Raw genomic sequence first — 25,380 nt, 5'->3', positions numbered from 1 at the left:
TTTGAACCCTCCCCCCCTCCAGCGCCACAATTGGCACCTTTCAGGGGGGAGGGGGGTGCAGGTACCTGTACAGTACAGGTATCTGCACCCACTTCCGGTGTAGATTCTGCAGAAGGTACGCCCCTTTCCGCAGAGTCAACGCCCCTTTCCGAAGGTCCCCCGCTGCCTGCTGGGAAACACACCGATCCCAGAGACAGCGGGGACCATCCTTATTGCGCAGCGCGACTCGTGCATGCGCAGTAGGGAACCGGTAAATGAAGCCGAAAGGCTCCACTTCCTGATTCCCATACCCAAGATGGTGGCGGCAGCACCCGAGAGACGATAGAGAGATCGGCTTCGGGTGCCGACATCGCAGGCGCGCTGGGCGGGTAAGTGTCATTATTTTAAAAGTCAGCAGCTGCAGTATTTGTAGCTGCTGGCTTTTAAAAAAAAATAAAATAAAATGGTGGACTCCCGCTTTTAAAGTGGTAGTATGGTCAATTTTTTAACTTTTACCTGCAGGAAAGCCTATAATAAGGCTTACCTGTAGGTAAAAATATCTCCTAAACCTGTACGGTTTAGGAGATATTCCCCTCGGTATGCGCCGCTGACTGCAGCGGCGCATGCGCACAAGGGGGTTCTCTCCGTGAAAATCCGGCAGCGCTCGTGCGGCCGGACTGAAAGTGACTGAGTGACGATATCGCGGCTCCGGCCACTCACAGCGCCGGAGCCGCGATACCCGGAAGAGACGCCGAGGGAGCATGTCGGCTCCCTCGGCGTGGATCGGGCCAGATGTCGGGGCCTCGTTCTAAGGTAAGTATTTCATAATGAGCTAGTATGCGGTGCATACTAGCTCATTATGCATTTTGCTTTGCAGGTTTAAAAAAAAAAAAAAAAAAAAATTGCGGGTTTACTACCGCTTTAATGTATCAGCTCCATATAGTTAGTTTCCAAGGTATTTATTTTCAACAGTTTTTTTCAGCTTATATTTATGTTTTTGGTGCTGAGCTTGTTGCGATGTGGGAAAGTTTATCGCATCCTTATTTATGACAGCGCTATAATACTGGGTTTTAATGTAAAATATATTATCGATGTTTGATTATATGCATTGTTCTTTTAAAGAGGAAGTAAACCCTGATGGGTTTACTTCCTCTTTCATTCCCTGCAAAGGCAAAGCATAATGGACTACTATGCATCGCATAGTAGCCCATTATGTGTCACTTACCTGGCACAGGAGCCAGCGATGTCACCGCTGTCCCCTGTAGTCCGGCGCATCCATCTTTTCGGTGGGGTCTCGCAGCTCCGCCGCTGTCATTCGGCGGAGCCGCGATGGCGTCACTCCCGCGCATGCGCACGGGAGCCGACACGCGCGGCAGCTCCGTTGTTGGAAATGCCGCGCTCAGTGCGCCTGCGCGCTGCTGTCTACGGCGCATGCGCCGTAGACAGTAGTGCCTGTCTTCGGGCAAATATCTCCTAAACCGAATAGAAATTGCACGGTGATTGCGTAGTGCGACATGCGATGTTCTTTATGTGCAAACTTCTGCAGTCTTGATGATTTGTAAGGACTGCAGTGTGATGCTAATTGGCACTGGCTACCGCGAGGTCCGCTCTGGCACCTGTCACTGTGGCGGATGGAGAATTAACTTTTTGCTCACCAGGTTTATATAGAGGGTGAGCTGTGCTGCGTGGCCATGCCCTCCAAAGACGTGATGATGAAATGCGTTGGGGCGTGACCACACAGCTCCCCTGTCTGTCAGTCTCTGTATGTCATCCGGGTCTCATTGCGGCTACCAACATCAGGAAGCAGTGAGAGTGATGTGCATTATTATTATTATTATTATTCAGGATTTTATATATTTATATTTATAGCGCCAACAGTTTGCACAGCGCTTTACAATATGAGGGCAGACAGTACACTTACAATACAAATCAATACAGGAGGGATCAGAGGGCCCTGCTCGTTAGAGCTTACAATCTAGAAGGGAGGGTCAAGTTGAAACAAAAGGTAATAACTGTGGGGGGATGAGCTGATGGAGAAAATGAAAATACAGTTAGGTGTGGGTGGGGTAGGCTTCTCTGAAGAGAAGTGTTTTCAGGGATCGTCTAAAAGCTAATAAAGTAGGAGATAAGCGGACAGATTGGGGTAGGGCATTCCATAGGATTGGGGAGGCTTTGGAAAAGTCCTGGAGGCGAGTATGGGAGGAGGTGATGAGGGAGCTAGAGAGCAGGAGGTCTTGAGAGGAACGAAGAGGACGAGTAGGTTGGTATTTAGAGACTAAGCTAGTGATGTAGCTGGGGGCAGAGATGTGGATGGCTTTGTATGTAATTGTTAGTATTTTGAATTTAATTCTTTGGCTTTGGAGTGGAAGCCAGTGGAGGGATTGACAGAGAGGAGTAGCAGACACCGAGCGATTGGTAAGGTGGATGAGTCTGGCAGAGGCATTCATAATGGATTGAAGAGGTGATAGACTATGTAGAGGTAAGCCAATGAGAAGGGAGTTGCAGTAGTCGAGGCGAGAGATGACCAGCGAGTGAATTAAGAGCTTTGTTGTCTCATTAGTTAGAAAGGGGCGTATTTTGGAGATGTTGCGGAGGTTGAGGCGGCAGGATTTGGACAGTGATTTGGATGTGTTGCTTGAAGGAGAGTTCAGAGTCCAGGACTACACCTAGAACCTTGGCATGAGGGGATGGGCTTATGGTTGTGCCATCAATTTTGACAGTGAGATCAGGGGAAGGGGCATATGGGGGAGGAAAAATTATAAGTTCGGTTTTGGATAGATTGATTTTGAGGAAGTGGTGTGACATCCAGACTGATATATCTGATAGTAAATTAGTGATACGTGAGGAGACAGAGGGAGTGAGCTGAGGGGTAGAGAAATAGATTTGGGTGTCGTCAGCATAGAGGTGGTATTGGAAGCCGTGGGAGGCTATCAGTTGACCCAGGGAGGAGGTATAGATTGTAAATAGGAGTGGTCCAAGAACAGAACCTTGGGGGACCCCAACAGAGAAAGGAAGAGGAGAGGAGGAAGTAGAGTTGTAAGAAACGCTAAAGGTGCGGTTGGATAAGTAGGAAGAGAACCATCGTAGAGTAAGGTCACGGAGACCAAAGGTGTGGAGTTGTGCAGTACAGTCTCAATGTTCACACTGCTGATTTTATCTGATTTTCTTGTAAGCATCTTGAGGCTTCCCTATGATTCTGAGAGGTCATTGAGCACCACATCTATCCTAAGGACTTTTTTGGACTTGTATGAATTGATGTTTCTGTGTGGGATTTGATTGTCCCTTAATTGCACTACTAATACTTCTAGCTATTTTTTAATGCTGGGATGATTATTTCTCATTTAATCTATACACTTTTTTTTTTTTTTTTTTTTATCAAATACCTATTCAAGTGAAGATTTCCGACATGCAGTGCCTTGAAAAAGTATTTATACCCCTTGAAATTTTCCACATTTTGTCACGTTACAACCAAGAACGTAAATGTATTGTATTGGGATTTTATGTGATAGACTAGGCTTTCTTAACCTTTTAACCCTCAAGGAACCCTTACTAAAACCAATTCATTAGAGGTCAATAGGAGCAATGTACCTTATACTGGTGCTCAATAGGAAGAATTTTCCCCTTAATGTAGTGCTCAGAATGCCACCCTTAAAAGACAGATGAAAAGATATTTTGTGTCATGCTGCTGGCTTTGCTAAGTGATGTTGAACCTTGAATTCTGTAGGTACCATCGAAAAGGTGGTTCTTCAGCCACGGCGCAAGAAACCCCTAGCAACCTCTGGAGGAACCCCAGATAGACCAACAGAAAGTGGCACATAATTGTGAAGTGGAAGGAAAATGATAAATAGGTTTTCAAATTATTATTTTTTTTTTTTTTTACAAATATCTGAAAAGTATGGCGTGCATTTGTATTCAGACCCTTTTACTCTGGTACCCCTAACTAAAATCTAGTGGAACCAATTGCCACCAGAAGTCACCTAATTATTAAATAGTCCACCTGTGTGTAATTTAATCTCACTATTAAGGATGGGCTCCGGCGTGTTCGCACACCCCACGCGCAGAACCCGCCAGGCAGTTAGACATTTCCCAATCTCTGCAGCTGTGCATCAGGACAATGTCTCGCTGCCTGTGATTAGCGCAGCACCGTGCCGACTTCCTGGCGGGCTTTGCACGTGGGGTGTGCGAACACGCCGGAGTTCATCCTTACTCACTATAAATACAGCTGTTCTGTGAAGCTCTCAGAGATTTGGCCTAAAAAGGCAAAACTCCATGAATAGGGGGGCAACGGATAGTCAACGATCCGTGATCCGAACAGGTCACCCTGCTCGGATCAGCACATGCCTTGATCCGCGGTCTCGGCCTTAGGAAAGGCCGCAGCTTCGGCCTAGCTCCGAAGCGGCGGCCATCTTTCTACACCCAGGCCGTTTACAATGTGATCTCCGGAGCAATCACTTGTAAACAAACCGGCGTCATGACGCCTGTTCCTCTCAGTGGAGGGGAGAGATCGGATGGAAGGAGAGAACGGATGGAAGCAGCCATCCCTCTATACTCTGCCACACCCTGCGATACCCAGCCATGCTCAGCCATACCCAACCAATATTACAGTGGGGGAGATTGTGGATATTACAGTGGGGACTATATGGTGGAATTTTCACTGGTTTTTGCAAATTAAATTATTATTTGCTGATTCGAAAAATTATCCGTGACTCTGATCCGAGAAACGATCCGATCCATGAGTTTTTTTTTGATCCGTTGCACCCCTAGCCGTGAACGTACCATCCCCACAGTGAATCATGGTGGTGGCAGCCTTTTCTTCAGCAGAGACAGGGAAGCTGGTCAGAATTGAGGGGAAGCTGGATGGAGCCAAATACAAGGTAATCTTAAAAGAAAACCTGTCCATCTGCAAAATACTTGAGACTGGGGCACAGGTTCACCTTCCAGCAGCGCAACGACCCAAAACATACAGCCAGCGCTACAATGGAATGGTTTAGATCAAAGCATATTCTTGTGTTAGAATGGCCCAGGCCCAGACCTAAATCCACACAGATGCCCTCCTTCCATTATGACAGAGCTTGAGCTATTTTGCAATCAAGAATGGGCAAAAATGTCACTCTAGATCAGGGGTGCTCAACCTGTGGCTCCCCAGCTGTTGCGGAACTACAAGTCCCATGAGGCATAGCAAGACTCCGACAGCCACAAGCATGACACCCAGAGGCAGAGGCATGCATGATGGGTCTTGTAGTTTTACAACAGCTGGAGAGCCACAGGTTGAGCACCCCTGCTCTAGATGTAAAAAGCAGGTAGAGACATCGCCAAAAATATTTGCAGCTTTAATTGCAGTGAAGGGGGGCTGAATACAAATGCTCGCCACACTTTTTTTTTTTTTTTTCAGATATTTGTAAAAAAAAATTGAAAACCATATCATTATTTTCCTTCTACTTCACAATTAAGTGCCACTTTGTGTTGGTCTATTACATAAAATTGCAATAAAATTAAATTTAAGTTTTTGTGGTTGTAACATGACAAAATGTGGAAAATTTGAAGGGGTTTGAATACTTCAAGGCACTGTAAGACTCAGTTCACACTGGGGCGACTTGTCAACTGACAAAGTTGCGCTCCATTCAGTGCAATGGAACCGTTTTAATTGGAGTGACTCAAGTCGCTCCGACTTAGAAAAAGGTTCCTGTAATACTTGAGGGTGACTTCAAAGCGGCTTGCATTGACTTCTATTGAAGAAGTTGTTTGCAAGCTGCGCTGAAGTCTTGCTGTTCGTGGCGGTTTCAGAGCTGGGCGATTAAACATGTAGCAGTTCACAATTGTGAAAAAAGCCATGTCCTGTAGCAATTGTGTTTTTATATTGGCACTTGTTCAATGTGCTGAGGAAGAATTTAGTAAATGCTTAGCTTGCCCCGCGCCCGCACTGCTGAATGCCACTGCTGTGAATCTTCCTCCTGAAGTCTCTTTCAAAACAGGTGCTTTCTGGAATGTTGTTTTCCTGTGTCTCCTTGAAGTGCTTAACCAATTGCTTACTGGGCACTTAAACCCCCCTCCTGCCCAGACCAATTTTCAGCTTTCAGCGCTGATGCACTTTGAATGACAATTGCGCGGGCATACAACACTGTACCCAAATGAAATTTTTATCATTTTTTTCCCACAAATAGAGCTTTCTTTTGGTGGTATTTAATTACAGCTGGGAGTTTTTTTTGCAAAGCAAACAAAAAAAGATGCAAAAAAAAAAAATCATGTTTAATAGTTTATTACATTTTGCAAACAGGTAATTTTTCTCCTTCATTGAAGTGCGCTGATGAGGCGGCACTGATAGGCTGCACTGATAGGCTGCACAGGTGGGTGGCAGATTGTGGGCACTGATGGGGGGCACTTATTTATTGATGGGTGGCACTGGCAGGGGGCAGGTGGGCACTGGCAGGGCTGGCCGTGATCGGGACTGATGTCCCGATCACGGCCGCCGGTGATCGGCTCTTTTTTTTCTCCTCGCGCTGACAGCGCGAGGAGGAATAATAGCCGATTACCGGCTCCGTTGTATCACATGATCAGCTGTCAGTGGCTGACAGCTGATCACGTGGTAAGGGGTCGGGATCGACCCCTTGCTCGTGTCCGCGATCAGGCGAGTCTCATAGACTCGCCGATCACAGAGCGCGCACCCCTCAGGGGGCGCGCAGGCCGCTCGTGCATGGGACGACGTCAATAGACGTAGTTCCGGCAAAGGAGGTCTGCGCTGTAGCCGTCATTTGGCTATAGCGCGGATCTCAACTGGTTAAAGTGGAATTCCAGCTTAAACCTAATATAATTTATAATATATAAAGGGTATAACACATTCAAAATGTATGTGTGTGTGTATATGTGTATGTATATGTGTATATGTAATCTACTGGAACATGCTTTTGTATGCAGTAAGTGTTTCACATATAATGACAACTGTACAAATAGAATTCTGTGATAACAATTCTGATTGTACAACTTTTATACCAATGAAAACCATTGAAATAAAAAATAAAGAAACCTTTACAATAACTTTAAAAGATGTGCTGCCCCTCCCCCCCAAACACCTATGCTGTAACCTGTGTAAAAAAGATGTGTATGCTTACCTATTTTTAGCCCACTCTGGTCATATTATCCTCTGGATCCGCAAGCGGCTACTGCAGGGGAGAGGAGAGTGCACTTGACGCCAGTTGGTAAATCCTGAAGCATGTGCTCCCTCCTCATCCTCATCATGTGAATGGACATGTAAAGTATAGAAAGCTTTTTTACACAGGTTAGTCAGTATAGGTGTGACCTCATGTCAATTTTGGAATATTAGGAGGATGCCAGTACTACTTCTCATCCATTGTCCAGTTACATGCTGAGGCTGGTCCTAGGCTATGCTTTGCTGCTGAAATGTGAACTGTAGTGCAGTCTGCCTAGAAGTCTGAGCTGTGTGGCAGGGGTTCCTAGATCACAAAACAAATGTCCCAAACATGTAAAAGTGAATGCTTCAATATTGCCAAATCATTCTTTCAGTAACCTTGCATAGGATGAATGCACAGTGATTAGTGTGGTTTTATTTATGTATATTGTACAGGAGATGATCTATCAGGAAGTGGTTCAACTTCCCATAACACTGACGTCCTGTGATCTTTATGAATGTATGTTGAGTCATTGAAATTATCTGAGTTTGATATTTTTTTTCTTATAGGATAACATCAGGCGGTATGAAAATAAAGCTGGGACCTTTATCACTGGCATTGATGTCACTTCCAAGGTAAACTTTTTACTACGCATGTTTGAAGTGGTTCTACAAAAAATATTGGTTGACTGAAACGGTTCACGTGCTACAATGTATATTTAACTCTGGCAGACTTCAGCATAAAAGTCATGATTCATAAAATGACTTTGGGGCCTTGTGGGGTCCCTTCTTAGGGGCAATCTATGTCACCTTGATGAAGTGATACTCCAAGGCCCTTAAATGTTGGTCTTTTATGTAGAGCTCCACGATTCTGGCTAAAATGAGTAACAATTTTTTTGCTTAGAAGAGAGATCATGATCCTCTCACTATTCTCATGGCGTAACATCATCTTTCACATTAACCACTTAAGCCCCGGACCAATTGTCAGCCTAAGGACCAGAGGTCTTTTTACAATTTCGCACTGCGCTGCTTTAACTGGTAATTGCACGGTCATGCAATGTGTTACCAAAACTAAATTTGCGTCCTTTTCTTCCCACAAATAAAGCTTTCATTTGATGGTATTTGATTGCCTCTGCGATTTATTTTTATTTTTTGCGATATAAATGGAAAAGGACCGAAAATTTTGAAGAAAAAAAAGATTTTCTACTTTTTGTTAAAAGAAAAGTTGAATAAACTCCATTTTAGTCATACAGTTAGGCCAAAATGTATTCAGCCACATGTCTTTAGTAAAAGAAATGTCAATAAGCGTATATTGGTTTGCGCAAAAGTTGATGTCTACAAACTAGAGTACATTTTCTGAAATTTACACAGCTTTAAATTTATGACTGCCTATCTCATTTCTTGAGGTGCTAAAATGGCAGGGCGATACAAAACCCCCCAAATGACCCAATTTTGGAAGGTAGACACCCCAAGGAAATTGCTGAGAGGTATGTTGAGCCCATTGAATATAATTATATATTTTTTTTTTTTGGCCCAAGTGATTGAATAATGACCAAAAAAAAAGTTGACAAAAAGTTGTCACTAAACTATATATTGCTCACACATGCCATAGTTATATGTGGAATTGCACCCCAAAATAAATTTTGCTGCTTCTTCTGAGTACAGGGATACCACATGTGTGGGTCTTTTTGGGAGCCTAGCCGCATACAGCACCCCGAAAACCAATCGCCGCCTTCAGGATTTCTAAAGGTGCAAATTTTTGATTTCACTATTCACTACCTATCACAGTTTCGAAGGCCATAAAATGCCAAAATCACGCAAACCCCCCACCCCATTTTGGAAAGTAGACACCCCAATCTATTTGCTGAGGCATGTTGAGTCCATGTAATATTTTATATTTTGCCACAAGTTGCGGGAATATTGCGAACTTTTTTTTTTTTGCGCAAAGTTGTCACTAAATGATATTGCTCACACGTGCCATGGTTATATGTGGAACTTCACCCCAAAATACATTTTACTGCTGCTCTTGAGTACGGGGATACCACATGTATGGGACTTTTTGGGAGCCTAGCCGCGTAAGGCACCCCGAAAACCAATCGCCACCTTCAGGATTTCTAAGGGTGCAAATTTTTGATTTCACTTCTCTCACTACCTATCAGTTTCAAAGGACATAAAATGCCAACATAGCACAAAACCCCATTTTGGAAAGTAGACACCCCAAGCTATTTGCCAAGAGTCATGGTGAGTATTTTACAGCTCTCATTTGTTTTTGAAAATGAAGAAAGTAAAGAAAAAAACATATTTTTTTTTTCCTATTTTCAAAACTTTGTGACAAAAAGCGAGATCTTCAAAATACTCACCGTACCCCTCGGCAAATAGCTTGGAGTGTCTACTTTCCAAAATGGGGTCATTTGGGGGGGGGGGGTTGTGCCATCTGGGCATGCCATGGCCACCGAAACTGTGATTGGCATTGAGGAGTGAAATAAATTTACACCCTTTAGAAAGCCTGAAGGTGGTGCTTGGTTTTTGGGGTCTTGTACATGGCTAGGCTCCCAAAAAGTCTCACATGTGGTATCCCCATACTAAGGAGAAGCAACAGAATGTATTTTGGGGTGTAATTTCACATATGCACATGGCATGTTTGAGCAATATATCATTTAGTGACTACTTTGCAAAAAAAAAGAAAAATGTCTTTTTCCTGCAACTTATGTCAAAATATAAAATATTCCATGGACTCTACAAGCCTCTCAGCAAATAGCTTCGGGTGTCTACTTTTCCAAAATGGCTTTTTATGCACAACATTTAGAAGTTTGTCGCACATCACTCACTCTTCTAACCACTTGAAGACAAAGCCCTTTCTGACACTTTTTGTTTACATGAAAACATATTTTTTATTTTTTAAGAAAATTACATTGAACCACCAAACATTCTATATTTTTTTTAAAGCAAAGGGCCTACAGATTAAAATGGTGGGTATATATTTTTTTTCCCACACAGTATATTTTTGAAACGCATTTTTTTGGGGAAAAAAATACTTTTTTTTAAATGCACTAAAACACACTATATTGCCCAAATTTTTGATGAAATAAAAATGATGATCTTAGGCCGAGTACATGGATATCAAACACGACATGCTTTAAAATTGCGTTAAAATGCGCAGTGGCAACTAAATACATTTTTAAAAGCCTTTACAGGTTACTACATTAGATTTACAGAGCAAGTCTACTGTTAAAATTACTGCCCTCGATCTGACCTTCACGGTGATACCTCACATGCATGGTGCAATTGCTGTTTACATATGACTCCAGACTGACGCTTGCGTTCACCTTTGCGCAAGAGCAGGGGGGACAGGGGTGCGCTTTTTTTTATTTATTTTTTTGCTATTTTTTATTTTTCAACTGTTCCTTCCATTTTTTATTTTTTATTTTTTTTTTATCATTTTTGTTATCTTAGGGAATGTAAACCCTAGATCTTTCCTCTGCCCTCAAAGCATCTGACCGCACCGTTTGGTGTGATAAAATGCTTTCCCAATGGCACTGTTTATATCCGGGAGCTGGGACATTCCCTCCCACTGCTTGTAAAAGCAGTCTAGAGGCTAATTAGCCGCTAGGATTGCTTTTACATGAAAGCTGATCACTGGCTGAAAAAGAATGATACCTAAACCCGCAGGCATCATTCTGGTCTAACCATTCAAAGTCCAGCAACATTCCAGTATGTTGCTGGTCCTTGTTGGACATATATTGTAATCTTATTTTTTATTTTTTTTCTCATGCAGCCTGTTGGCTGAACGAAAAAAAGAGATTGATCGGTGAGTATGCCCACCATTAGAATACCTCCTTTCATCCATCCACTTCTGATGGGCATACATACACCATTTATATTTGCCAAAGCATGGGGGCACCCTCCCGCAAAAAGTTATCCCGCGTACACATGGTCGGACTTTTCCACGGGCAAGCCCTCCGTCGGAATTTCGATCGTATGTACGCGGGATTAGGAGCAAAATCGCTCCTCCGCCCCTGCTACCTCCATGCTTCAGCATATATGCTCCCTTCTTTTTTTTTTTTTTTTTTTTTTTTTTTTTTGTTTGTCGTGGTGAAAATCACCTCCTACAGCACTGGAGTCATGGCTTTATGTATCATGGGAGCAAACGCTGTTACTGTAAAGATGGATAAATCCGCGCTACAGCTGAATGGCGCACATGAAAACAAAAAAATGGTTAACAATAAAACACAGGAAAGTATAAAAAAAATGCATACATGAAAAGCAAGCATGATATAACATTGCAGAATAGAATACAGTAAAAGCAACAATCGAGAGAGAGAGAACAATAAAACCATTTTTGATTTTTTTTTTTTTTTTTTTTTGTAAGTGTACCCTACTCTAAAACTTCACTAGTGTGTGGTAGCGTTCAAAATATTAACCAATGCAGGATTGCCAGGACAGCGTGGACAATAACGGGTGTCATGCCTATATCTGCGCTTGGTACAGACACTACATCATCTTTGGGGGGCTCGTTAGGTAGGGGTACTCGGGAGGACATACGGAAAATGCCTCTCATGCAGCCGGCTTACTGCATTTGGTTGGGAATGGTGAGGTGCAGAAAAGTCTGGATACAGAAGCTCTGTGACTCTCTCTTCCTGGAATGTACGAAAGGATAAAGTCACACCTGAAGCTTTGTGTAGCACATGAGCGTTCAGCAAAGCCAATTGAAATTAGTATACAGACACTTTTTTTGTAGCAGCGTCTGGCCTTACGGGCAACTAGATACGGCGCCAACAACTGGTCATTGAGGTCCACCCCTCCCATATTTTGGTTATATTCTTGGACACAGAGGAGTTTCTCCACAACACCAATCGCCCTAGTAATTTGGACTGTCGTGTCTGCATGAAGGGAGGTAAGAACGAAAACATTCTTATTATCCCTCCACTTCATAGCGAGCAAGTTATTACACTGCAAGCAGGCTCTCTTCCCCCAGCCTAAGACGAGAGTCTACAAGCCCCTGGGGAAAGCCCTGGCGATTAGGTCGCACGGTGCCACATGCTCCAATCTGCTGATCAGACAAATGACTAAACAGTGGCACGCTTGTGTAATAATTGTACAAAAAAATTGTACAAGTGGTACCCCTTTCCGAATAAGGGTGACACCAAGTTCCACACTATCTTGCCAGCGCTCCCTATGTAATCTGGGCAGTTCTCCAGCTCTACATAACTATCTTTTCCCTCATAAACCATAAAGCTTCATGTATAGCCTGTTGCCCTGTCACAGAACTTATAAAGCTTTACCCCGTATCTGGCACGCTTTCTGGGAAGATACTGTTTGAAAGACAAGCGGCCAGAAAATATAATCAGGAAAAAACGTGTAGGCCTCTGCACTAGTGTACCTTCGATTTGCCATTTTGGGCTCTAAATTTAGTGGTACACTAGTGAGAGTCACAGGTAAAAAAGCACCTAGGCTGTCAGCGACTGTATAAAACGCTACCCAAAAAAATGTTGGCGATTGCAGGGATCAGGCCTGACTCTGCGAACGCTGCAGTTATGTGTGTTGTGTTTTGTAAGTGACAGTGATCGATACTGCACTTGTGTGGGCTGGGCTGGGCGGAGGGGCAAAACGCAGGTGCTAGCAGGTATCTGGACTGATCCTGCTAACAATGCATTTTTTGGAACCCTAAACTGCTGGGGACGCTATTATAGATCTGATCAGATAGTGATCTGTTCAGATACTATACCACTAAGGGAGGTGTATGCTTTGCGCGTGGGTGTTATCGGTACTGGCACTAACCTGGCCCTGCCTGGGTTGAAGCAGACCCTATCTGACCCCTAAAACCTAATTGATATCGCCCGCTGGCCAGTTCAGCAGGAACCAGACACATTTTGGTATGTTTGTTCTGCTGTCTGTTCAACGGAAGCTGGTTGTACGACAGGCTTCTGTCAAAGGGTCCTGCTGGAAAAACCAGCATTCAATCGGGGCTTTCAACCAATAACTGCAGCGCTGTTCTGTGTATTCTGAGGTGGATTGTGAGGATCTGAGAGTGTTTTTTTTTTTTAACAAAAAAAAGACTCCCTGTGTATACCCTGCTTTACGTGTAGTTTGTGCTATGTCTAATAGAATCCCTGTCGGTTTTATGATTTTTTTTTATTTATTTTTTTATTTACTGTATTTTAGCATCATATAACGTAATGCATTGTGCCTCTGATTTGAGCATCTTTAGTAGTCTAGCACATTACTTTGTTTAGATGATATATATATATATATATTTTTTTGTATATTCTTCTGCTATGACTTGGCTATGCTATGGCATATAAATTTGTGATACGGCACATTAAGCAGTGGAAGTGTCTGGATCCTAGGCAGTCTTAATTTTAAAGGGCTTTTCCTTTCCACAGGAAGCCATTGAGAAAAAAGAACAGAGAGCAAAGAGGTTTCATTTTCGTGCAGAAGTCAATGACAATCAGAGAAATGTCGTACTGGATAGGGACATGATGAGAAAAGGTAAATATTTTCCTTCACGCTTTTATGTGAATATACACTTTGCATTCAGCACTCCATATTATTGCTGCATGTGTATGCAGCCAGTGTGATGTTTCCCTTTAGAGCTGTGGTGGTTATTATAGTGCACCAGCATCCCCAGTTGACTACTTTAAAGTGAACCTGTACTCCATAGTAAGTTTTACCTAGGAGCAAACTTCCAACAACTTTATGGATTAGCTACCATTCCATTATTTGACAATTTGGCAATCTCCTTGGATGGGGGTGGCAGCTGGTAAAGGGTAGCCATGACCTAGTTAGAGAAACACATGGAACGATATCATAGGGCACAGAAGGATATTCCTGGCTATTAAAGGTAATAGCATGTTGTGGTATCTGCTTTTAGACAAGGAGTATGCTACAGGTGAACTTTAATCTTACGACTTTGCGAATTTGTTTTAGTTATGTAACATAGAAGGGTACTAGAAATAAATATGTGATGCTGCTTTAAACTATGAAGCAGGCAGCAGGTGTTGCATTTATCCACCTGTCAGTATTGACAAAATATCTTATGGATATACGCTTAAAGTGCAAGTAAACTTCCATCACTGAATTTTACCCATAGGGAAGTCTATACTAATGCTTACCTATAGGTAGTGTAAATATCTTCTAAATGTGCACAGTTTAGGAGATATTTACTCTGTATGCAGCCAGTGACATAACTGGCGTATGCGCTATGAAGGAACTGTTCCTTCAGAGCCCTGTGCCGTGAATGGTGGCTCCCGCTCGCATGCGTTGGAGTGATGTCATTGCGCCTCTGGCCAGTCAGAGCCGAAGTCCACAAACCCTGAAGCAAGACTGGTAAAGATGGACGCGCCAGCAGCTCTGACATCTTTCAGCTTTAAGTGTTTTTTTTTTGAGGTAAGTTTAACACAATGTGCCAGCTTGCCATGCATACTAGCACATTTTTACTTTACTTTGCAGGGTACAACAGTGTTGAAGTCAATGCTAGAACTAACTAAGCTTAAAACTAGCCTGTAAAAGGAAGATGCATATACCGCGTAGCTTCTCAGAGCGGTCCTGTCATGTGATCTCCCCACCAGCAGGCTTCAGGGGAGAGGAGAGTGTGCCAACAATGGATGTTCTCCTTGGGTGGTAAGATTGTTTTCTTTTCTTGCATCAGGGGACACAGAGCCATAGTACTTACTATGTGGGTTATAGGGCCACTGATAGGTGATGGACATTGGTACGCCCTAAGGCAAGAAGCGTACTCCCTACATAACCCCTCCCACTACTGGGAGTCCTCAGTTTTTTCGCCAGTGTCTAAGGTGGTCGCGAGTAAAGATGTGCTGTGCTTAGCTCCACTGGATGCTTCCCTGCTGGGGATAGCCATGCTGACCGGATCCGTTCTGATGTCCTTTTATGGGCTAAAGGAATGGTACCCGGGCCTCGTGTCTGAAGAAACAAGGTTTTGCTTGCGAATGCTTCTCTTTTTAGAGAGCTGGACCCTGGGATCCAGTACTTTTTGGTAGTAAGGCCATAAAGTTTTTACTGGCAGGGTGGTGTTGCAGGTCCAGGATTGTGGGTAACCTGAGGTTCCCCTGTTCCTGAAGGTTTTGGAGCCCATTGTGAAGGGTGAAAATTGGATTTATCTTAGATAACCCTGCTGCGAGGAAAGGTAAGGGAGATTTTCTTAAGAACTTCTCCTTTTGTGTATAATGTTGTCATGCCTATGTATCACCACTGGGGCTGAAATGAGCACTGACCGCCTGATGCTGGAAACAGCGCCATATCAGAAGCCTTAATTTCTCCTCCAGCCGCAAGCAGATCCTCCGGTAAAAAGGGAGGTCTGGTTCTCCTCCTGCGCCCCCCAATGTTTTTTTTTTTTTTTTTTTTTGCACGCCAAAAGCATTCTTTAAAAAAAAACAAAAAACAGACCACTCGGCAGTGGATTTACCCGCCGCCGTATCAGCTGTTCGCAAAGGCGCCACTCGTGCATGAAGACACTTTCTTTTGAAAGGAGGACCTTAATTAGCGCGGGGGTGTGGCTAACGGTGTCAGACGGCCACGCATGGAGGAAGTTGTTAAAGCAGTGTATGTGTGTAGCTGCTGGCTGTGGAGGGACAGAGCAGGAGGATGGCTTGTTTCAGGTTGGTGACACAGGCATTCCGTGTGACACATTATACTTTACCAGGCTAGGTGTTAAGAGCAGCTTATAGCACTGGACTATAGCCTAGCAGTATACATTCTTTTGCTGGTAGTGCCTCTGCTTTGTGCTTCAGGCTATGAGTGGCAATGGGACCAGAAACTCCTCTAAGGGTTCTAAAGGGTCAGTGGTTTCATAAACGAAATCCATTTGCAAAAGAATGTCATCCTCCTCTGAGAGGGATGAGGCTGGTCAGATTGAGCCGTCAGGGTAAACTGTTGTTGCAGCTGCGCTAGACACTTCAGTCCCTGTATATTTCACACAAGTTTTTTTTTTTTTTTTTTTCTACCATTTGTAATTTGGAAAGAGTGATGCTAAGGTATCTCTCCAAAGTGGGGCCAAACATAGCAGATTCCCATCTAGTGCTCAGGACCCTCTTATTGAGGATCAGGTAGATCTTCCCAAAGATTTGGAAGATACTTTTCTTTTATTATATTAACCGACTGACACAGCTCCTCTCTGTACCTTCATGGGTTGTATAGCCTGCCATTAGGAGAAACTAGGCAAAATTGTTACACAAGCCACAGAACTCTAATCCTGGGCCCCGTGCTATCAACCCTCCTCCTGCTGCTAGCAGCTTCAGTTTTTATTTTGCCTAGCAAGGAGAATGACCTAGGAAACCCTTCGGGCCTTTCGGCCCATATTTTTACTGCAGGTTTGCTGCTTTTTGCGCAAGATGAGAGATCCTGAGATCTTCTATCAACTGCCAGCTGGGTGACCGGCTGGTTAATGATATCCTTGTAGTCTCCCCAGTCTGGCCATCGAGCGTGAGCAGGCCGCAGCTAGGGCTCGGCAGGCCACGACATACCTCATGCTCCAGAGGTGGTCGTGAGCTTCAGTGCTCTGGGTTATGCATATGACCGGGCTACTGATCTCTGGATCACAGTATACCGAGGCCAACAGCTACCCTGTAACTGCGCAGGTGTAGGTCTGTGATGGAATGTCTCCCAGCTCTTCAGGACTGGTAAGTATGGCTCTCCCTGCCTCGGTGGGGTGAGCAGCTGGGCATTCCCTGGGGGTTTGATTCAGGGCCCACCTCACCTCCTTATGCTCTCTCCCAAGTCCCTATCACCCCTCCCTTCCCCCTCTGAGTGCGATGTCTGCATGCGCTGCGGGCTGTGTGTGTGGGGTCGCTGTTTCTCACCTGTGGGGGCTCTGTGCGGTTGCTGGTCAGTCCTGGTCCAGGTGTCCCAAAAAAACAGTTTTTGTGGAGGTTGTCTGTCTGTCAGCAGGCAGCTCGTTTTTATTTTTGCTCTCTTCACCGCATGGCGCCGTTCCGGTGGCCATCTTAGATTTGAGAAAGCTATAGATTCCCCTGGGGAGCTTCAGCAGCCATTTTCCTTAGGATTCCTATTGATTGATTACACTGGCGGCCATTTTGTGAAAGCCTGAATGCTTTCTCCACCGCTGGCCTCTTGTGACAGCATGACATGTGCTTTCTCGTTACTTCCTGTATCCACTGTATGTGTGGGACACTGGATGGCTCTGTGCTGAACGCTGAAGCTGTTCTGCAGATCGTTGCACCGCTGTTAGAGCTGCTGCTGCTGACCGTTTTTTTTTCTCCTCTCTGCATCTGGGAACCTCCTTCAGAAGCCGCCGTTTGAGAATATCAGGGAGATTCCTCTGCTGACCCTCTCACAGAAGGTGGTCTTTAGTGGCCATCACATCGGCCAGGAGGGTTTCGGAACTGGCAGCCTTGTCCTGCAAGTCGCCTTATCTGGTCATCCACAGGGATATGGTGTTGCGTCCGCAACCGTCCTTGGTACCTAAGGTGGTCTCGGCCTTTCATATCAATGAGGACATTGTATTGCCATCATTGTGTCCTAAGCCGAAGCACCCCAAGGAGGTGGCCCTTCACACTCTCGATGTGGTTAGGGCTCTGAAGGTGTACTTATCTGCCACAGCTTCCTTTTCGAAAGTCACTCACTGTTTGTTTCAGTGGCTTGTCCTAAGAAGGTTATGCCGATCTCGTTGGCCACCATTTCCAGGTGGATCAGACAGATTGTAGTCCAAGCCTACGCCTTGAAGGGGCAGGTGCCTCCCTTTCCAGTCACAGCCCACTCTACAAGAGCAATTGGAACGTCTTGGGCCTTCCGACACCAAGCGTCTGTTGCGCAGATGTGTAAGGCGGCAACCTGGTCGTCTGTCCATACGTTTACCAAGTTTTACAAGGTAGACAACGGTGCATCAGCTGATGCTGGTTTTGGCTGCAAAGTTTTGCAGGCGGCCGTGTAGTTGCTATCGAGTTTTTTTTTTTTTTCCCTGGTTTTTCGATAAAAACACAGTACTGTTTCGTTATTGCACTGTTGCATTACTTCCGCAAGGTTGCGGTCTGGGGATCACTCCTGTTGAGGATGTCTGGGTTTGTGGTGGAGTTTTCCACACACTGCTGTTTTTTTGTGGGTTTGGTTTCACTAGTTCCCACTTGCCATTGTGGATGAAGTTTTTCATGCTGTTTTTCCCACCTCTCGTTTGGCACTGCTTGGGGACGTCCCATGTAGTTAGAGAGGAACTGTGTCGGTCGGTGAATATAAGAGAAAATAGTTTTTTGGCACTCACCGTAAAATCCTTTTCTCTGTAATTCACTGACCGACACAGCACTCACCCCCTCCTTTTTTCTACATTATACTGCTTGTTGACGTACTGAAGCTGCTAACAGCAGGAGGCTTGATAGCATGGAAATTCTCCACGCTTTATCCTATGGAAGAGGATTTCTATAAAAAAAAAGGGGGGGGGGGGGTTCCTGCAACTGATGCTGCAATCGCCTCAGTGAACAAGAATGCGCTGATAAAGGATCCAACAGATAAAAAGTTGGAACTTCTTTCCAAAAGCAATATAGCAAGTTCAGTAGAGCAGCCGGTTCTTGCTGCAATTAGTGTATCCCAGTCCATTAAGGAACAGTTTGTGGTGATACTTAAAATTCTGCCTGATCAGCAGTCCCAGCAATGGGTTGGTGTATCAGACGCACTATGTTTCACAGTAGATGCTGTGAAAGATTCTATAATTTAAGCCTCATGGTTTATGCTTGGACTAGTGCATTCTTGCAGAGTTCTATGGATGAAATATTGGTCAGCCAAAGCACCCTTTAAAAAGTTCCTAGCCAGTTTCCCCTTTTCATGGTGAACGGCTATTTGGAGACGATCTGGATAAAATACATCCAAAGGATCTCTAATGGGAAAAGCTCTTCTACCAGTAAAAAAGTTCAAATATTTCTCCTTTAAGCATGCTGCCTCTCCTGTGCCAGGGGCATCAGCCTCTAGGCCAGTGATGGTGAACCTTGGCACCCCAGATGTTTTGGAACTACATTTCCCATGATGCTCCACTACACTGCAGAGTGCATGAGCATCATGGGAAATGTAGTTCCAAAACATCTGGAGTGCCAAGATTCACCATCACTGCTCTAGGCAGTCGCGAAGGCCTCAACCATCAGGTTCATGTGAAAGACCCCAAGGGCAGCATCGGGGTCAGAAGAGATCTTTGGGGCAGAAAGGCCACAAAGCAGAATGCTAAAACCTCCTCATGAAGGGGCACCCCCACTCGCTCGGGTGGGGGAGGAAGGGTCCTGCATTTCTCAAAGATCTGGCAGGAACAATGTCAAGACACATGGGTGGCTTCTGCAGTTTTCTCTAGGTTACAACTAGAATTCTGAGAGAAATGTTCCCAAGGATCCAGAGAAAAAGGTCTTTCTGGCTCTGGATAATCTATTATCCCAGTCGGTGATATCAAAGGTTCCCTTAGTGGAACAGGATACAGGTTTTGATTCACGGTTCCAGAACCAAATGGGAGAGGTAAGACCCATTCTAGATCTCAAAGATCTGAATCGGCACTTAAACATCTGATCCTTTCGCATGGAGTCCGATCGGTTGTGTCCATCCTGCAAGGAGGGGAGTTTTTGGATTCAATCGATATCAAAGATTCATATCTCCACGTGCCGATATTTCCCACTCACCAGAAAGTTCTGCTCTTTGAAATATAAAATCATAATTTTCAGTTGTGGCTCTGGAGATTACAATACTTGGGGCTGGTTATAGATACCATACAGAAGAAGGTTTTCTTACCCCAGACAAGAATCCGTTCCATTGTAGGACTAACTTAAAGTGGTTGTAAACCCTTACAAACCACTTTGACCTACAGGTAAGCCTAGATTAAGGCTTACCTGTAGGTCCAAGCAATATCTCCTAAACCTATATGGTTTAGGAGATATTTGCCCGAAAACGGGCACCGCTGTCTACGGCGCATGCGCCGTAGACAGTGGCGCGCAGGCGCACTGAGCGCGTCATTCTTAGCAACAGAGCTGCCGTGCGTGTCCGCTCCCATGCGCATGCGCGGGAGTGACGTCATCGCGGCTTCGCCGAATGACAGCGGCGGAGCTGCGAGACCCCACCAACAAGATGGATGCGGCGGACTACAGGGGACAGCGGCGACTTCGCTGGCTCCTGTGTCAGGTAAGTGACACATAATGGGCTACTATGCGATGCATAGTAGTCCATTATGCTTTGCCTTTGCAGGGAATGAAAGAGGAAGTAAACTCATCAGGGTTTACTTCCTCTTTTAACAAAGCAAAGAAAAATCCTTCCATTCGGCTGTGCATGAGATTGCTAGGGGAAATGGTGGCCTCCTTCGAGGCCGTCCCTTACGAGCAGTTTTCACTCAAGACTGCTTCAAACACCATCCTGTCAGTCTGAAATAAAGATTCAGGCCTTGGATTTTTTCCACTACGCTCAGCTCCCAGCATAAGTCAGAGCCTGGGGGGCATGAGAAGTCGTGCAGCCCAAAAAGAGGTGAATCATGTTCTAGCTTGGGCAGAACACAACATTCCTTGCCTATCAGCAATTTTCATTCCAGGAATATAGAATTGGCAGGTGGACTACTTGAGTCGCCAACAATTTTTTTTTTTCCGGGAGAATGGTCTCTTCACCCCGACATCTTCAGAGTAATATGTCAGTGAGGGGGTATTCCGGACATGCACCTATTCACGTCCAGATTTAACAAAATAGTCGACAACTTTGTGTCGAGAACAAGGGATCTGCTAGCAGGCGGAACAGGCACATTAGTCTTCCCATGGGATCAGTTGTTTTCTGATCTGTGCCTTTCCTCCAGTTCTGCTACTTCAGCGCCTTCTCGGCAGGAACCAAAGAGGTGATTCTGGTGGCCCCAGCGGGGCCCAGAAGATCTTGGTTTACCGAGATCCTAAAGATGGCAGTAGGAGTCTCTGCCATTATAGCCACACCTTCTCACACAATGTCTGGTATTCCATTCTACCTTAATGATGAAAACTTTAACAGGTTTGACCAATGAATCCCACTTTATAAAGGATCGTGGGTGATCTCCTTCGGTAGTGTCTACTTTTATTAATGCCAGAAAGCCGGCTTCCAGAATAATTTACTATAGAGTCTGGTAGGCATGCGTTTCTTGGTGTGGATCCAGGGATTGGCACCCCAGGAAGTATGTCATGGGTAGGATCCCTGATTTCTGGCAAACGGGATCTGAAATGAAGCTGGCTTTGTCTTCTATCAAGGGCCAGATCCCGGCCTTGTCAGTGTTTTTTCAATAGCCTCTTGCTTCCCAATCTTAGTGCATAGCTTATTCAGCGGGTAACACAGATTAATCCCCCTATCAAGGCACCTTTAAATCCTTGGGATTTAAATTTGGTCTTATCGGCTTTGCAGAATCAGCCATTTGAGCCTTTACGAAATTCCCTAGGTTCTTTTGACAAAGATGATCTTTCTGGTTGCCATTTCTTCTGCTAGAAGAGTATGTCTGTCTTGTAAAGGACCATATTTGATCATGCATAAGGATGAGGTGGTTCTATGTCATCCTGAATTCCTACCAAAAATGGTAACAGGTTTTCATTTTAAACCATGATATTCTGCCTTCCTTCTCCCCAGAGCCTCAGTCTAGTGAAGAGAAGGCACTACGTTCCCTTGATGTAGTAAGAGCGATCAGTCTATTTAAAGGCGACCGCTCAGGTTCATAAAACAGTGGTTTAGTTTGTACTGCCAAAGGGTCCAAAATGTGGACAGGCAGCGTCAAAATCCACTATTTTCCAAATTGATTTGTCAAGTGATTGTTCAAGCTTCGGCTTAAAGAAAATTCTTCCTTATGTTAGAGCACACTCATCCAGGGCGAATAGTGCCTCTTGGGTGGTGCATCATCAGGCCTCTATGGCTCAGATCTGTAAGGCCACGACTTGGTCTTCGGTTCATATGTTTATCAGATTTTATCAAATCGATATTAAAGGTCATGAGGATTTAGCCTTTGGGTGCAGTATACTGCAGGATGCAGTATGAGTCCTCTGGCCTCCTTTTGCCCTACTTTTTTGTTGTCTCCCTCCCTTCAGTTGCCACTGCTATGGGACATCCCACATAGTAAGTACTATGGCTCTGTGTCCCCTGATGTAAGAAAAGAAAACAGGATTTTTATAATGCCTATAAAATCCTTTTCTTTGTACATCAGGAGACACAGTGGTCCCTCCCTTCTTGGTATACACTTGTATTGCTTGGCTACAAAACTGAGGACTCCTGGTAGTGGGAGGGGTTATATAAAGAGTAAACTTCTTGCCTTAGGGCGTGCCAGTGTCCATCACCTATCAGTGGCCCTATAACCCACATAGAAAGTACTATGGGTCTGTGTCCCCTGATGTACATCAAAGAAAAGGATTTTACAGGTAAGCTGTTATCACCATTAATAAGATCTTTTTAATTTTTTTTCCCCTTTTCTCACAGTGCTGCTGTGGCAGCCATCAGTTTTGTGTGTTTTTTTTTTTTTTTTTTTTTTTTTTGCACAGGGTCTATTCAGTCATTACCTTGGGTGATCCGCTGCCCTCCAAAAGATGGGAATCAAATCAAGACCTCAACCCAGGACACCTTTGGAAAGGGCATGCTTTAGTTTTTGACCAACCAGCTAATCTTTCATCTCACCATCTTTTAAATGTCCTGTAGAGAACACTAGGTTCATTTATTGGTGTCTGACTCAGTCACCCAATGTTATTTCTTTAATTGGTTTCATTTAGTTTCTTACTACCTGTAAATCATGTGTTTTTATGGTTGAGCTTTTGGTGTAGTACAATTGAGATTAGATGTCTTAAATGATGAGTTACCATTTTGTTCGTGTCAATGATGTGCATTCACTCCTATGGGAGGACATCAGGTAATTTAATCTTATGTAAATGATCCCTTTGGGAAGGCTTGTTTTGCTAGACAAACACCTTGAATACCTGTTACTAGGCCAGGGCTCAGGGCCAGGGCTCAGCACCTTGCATTCCCCAGGGCTGCTTGTAACCAGATGCTCTTGTTACAGTGAATATGGTTTTTCATGAATAGCATTTCATTCTAATATGGATTCATTTGTCATTTCCATAGGTTTTAAAAGGGATGTGAGGAATAACTTTTTTAATGGCTAATATTTTTCAGCACTCCCAAAAGTCCGCCTGGAAACCCTACATGTCGTGGGTGTGGATGACCTGAGCACAGAGGACATATTTACTTTCTTTAAGCAGTATCCGCCAGGCTACATCGAATGGTTGGATGATACTTCCTGTAAGACAATGTCACACTTTATACCCTTTTGTTTTACTATGATACTGGTTAAAATTAACACAAATGAATCTTAAAATCGTGGATCGTAAAAGAATTGAGCTCTGTCACTTCAAAGCCATTGTTTCTAATTTTAGGAAATCGTTAATGACCTCTAATTGTACTGGATTGGCATAGGGCAATGTGGTGAACATATTTTAAAAAGGGATCAACGTCTTTACTAAGTAACTTACTACTAAGTATCTATAGACCTGTTAGTTTAACGTCTATAGTCGGAACAATATTGGAGAGTTTAATAAAAGGCCACATAGACAAGTTCTTGCTGTAATAAAAGATTTTAAGCAACAGACAGCATGGATTCTTGAAAGACAGCAGTTGTCAAACAAACCTGATTTCTTTTTATGAGGAGGGAAGTAAAACCTTGGACAGAGGGGTGGAAGTGGTATACTTGGATTTTACAAAAGCGTTTGACACAGTTCCCCCACACACGGCTTATGTGTAAGGTAAATTTTAAAGGCTTGGAAAGATCAGTTTGTAAATGTATAGAAAACTGACCTGAAAAACAAATTCAGAGAGTAGGGGTTAATGATTCTTACGCTGAATGGTCTAAGGTCATCAGTGGTGTACCCCAAGGTTCAGCAAATTTTAAAGGGACGTACAGGTACGCCCATTTGCCCAGCCGTGCCATTCTGTCGATGTACATCGCCGCGCGCCAGTCGGGAACTGGTTAACCACTTGCCGATCAGCTGGAGTCGCTATACTGCGGCAGGTCGCCATGTTCCCGAAAATCGCCATAAAATCTCTTTTCTGCATCACTGGCTGCACGAGGGGACCACCTCCTGTACCATGACGCCAGTCTCTGACCACCTCCTGTACCATGACGCCAGTCTCTGACCACCTCCTGTACCATGACGCCAGTCTCTGACCACCTCCTGTACCATGACGCCAGTCTCTGACCACCTCCTGTACCATGACGCCAGTCTCTGACCACCTCCTGTATAAAAATATTTTTTAAAAACAGTCATTTTCGGTATCGGTTTTCGGCCTAGTGTAATTTTCATTTTCGGTATCGGTTTCGGCACCAAAAAACCCATTTGGTGCAATATATGTGTGTGTGTGTGTGTGTGTGTGTGTGTGTGTGTGTGTGTGTGTATATATCCACTTTCAGACCGGACCATTTTGCTGGTCAATGACCAGAAGTCTTTTTACAATTTGGCACTGCGCTGCTTTAACTGGTAATTGCGCAGTCATGCAATGTTGTACCCAAACAAAATTTGCGTCGTTTTCTTCCCACAAATAGAGCTTTCTTTTGATGGTATTTGATTGCCTCTGCGATTTTTATTTTTTGCGATATAAACGTAAAAAGACCGCAAATTTTGAAAAAAAAATATTTTCTACTTTTTGTTATTAGAAAAATCCAATAAACTCAATTTTAGTCATACATTTAGGCCAAAATGTATTCAGCCACATGTCTTTGGTAAAAAAAGTCAATAATTGTATATTTATTGGTTTGCGCAAAAGTTGTCACATCTACAAACTAAGGTACGTTTTCTGGAATTTACGCAGCTTTTAGTTTACGACTGCCTATCTCATTTCTTGAGGTGCTAAAATGGCAGGGCAGTACAAAACCCCCCCAAATGACCCCATTTTGGAAAGTAGACCCCCTAAGGAAATTAATAAGTGGCATGTTGAGCCCATTGAATATTTTATTTTTTTGCCTCAAGCGATTGAATAATGACAAAAAAAAAATATTTTTTTTTTTTTACACAAAGTTGTCACTAAATGATATATTGCTCACACATGCTATGGGTATATGTGAAATGACACCCCAAAATAAATTCTGCTGCTTCTCCTGAGTACGGGGATACCACATATATGTGGGACTTTTTGGGAGCCTAGCCGCGTACGGGGCCCCGAAAACCAAGCACCGCCTTCAGGCTTTCTAAGGGCGTAAATTTTTGAGTTCACTTCTGACTACCTATTACAGTTTTGAAGGCCATAAAATGCCAAGATGGCACAAAACCCCCACAAATGACCCCATTTTAGAAAGTAGACACCCCAAGCTATTTGCT

General features: G+C 44.1%; 1 protein-coding gene across 1 annotated transcript in view; it reads left to right on the top strand.

Moving 5' to 3' along the window:
- The window catches only part of NCBP3 (nuclear cap binding subunit 3), a 103,306-nt gene that overhangs the window by 15,556 nt on the left and 62,370 nt on the right, over nucleotides 1-25,380 (top strand). Inside the window, 3 exon segments of the mRNA XM_077480599.1 lie at nucleotides 7,673-7,738; nucleotides 13,486-13,591; nucleotides 23,186-23,311. Coding sequence (XP_077336725.1) covers nucleotides 7,673-7,738; nucleotides 13,486-13,591; nucleotides 23,186-23,311 — 298 coding nt within the window.

Source organism: Lithobates pipiens, unplaced genomic scaffold, assembly GCF_037356315.1.
Source record: "Lithobates pipiens isolate NorthernLeopardFrog02 unplaced genomic scaffold, aLitPip1_a1.2 Scaffold_16, whole genome shotgun sequence".
In the NCBI taxonomy this organism is placed as follows: domain Eukaryota; kingdom Metazoa; phylum Chordata; class Amphibia; order Anura; family Ranidae; genus Lithobates; species Lithobates pipiens.
This window is presented reverse-complemented; position numbering and strand designations above follow the sequence as displayed.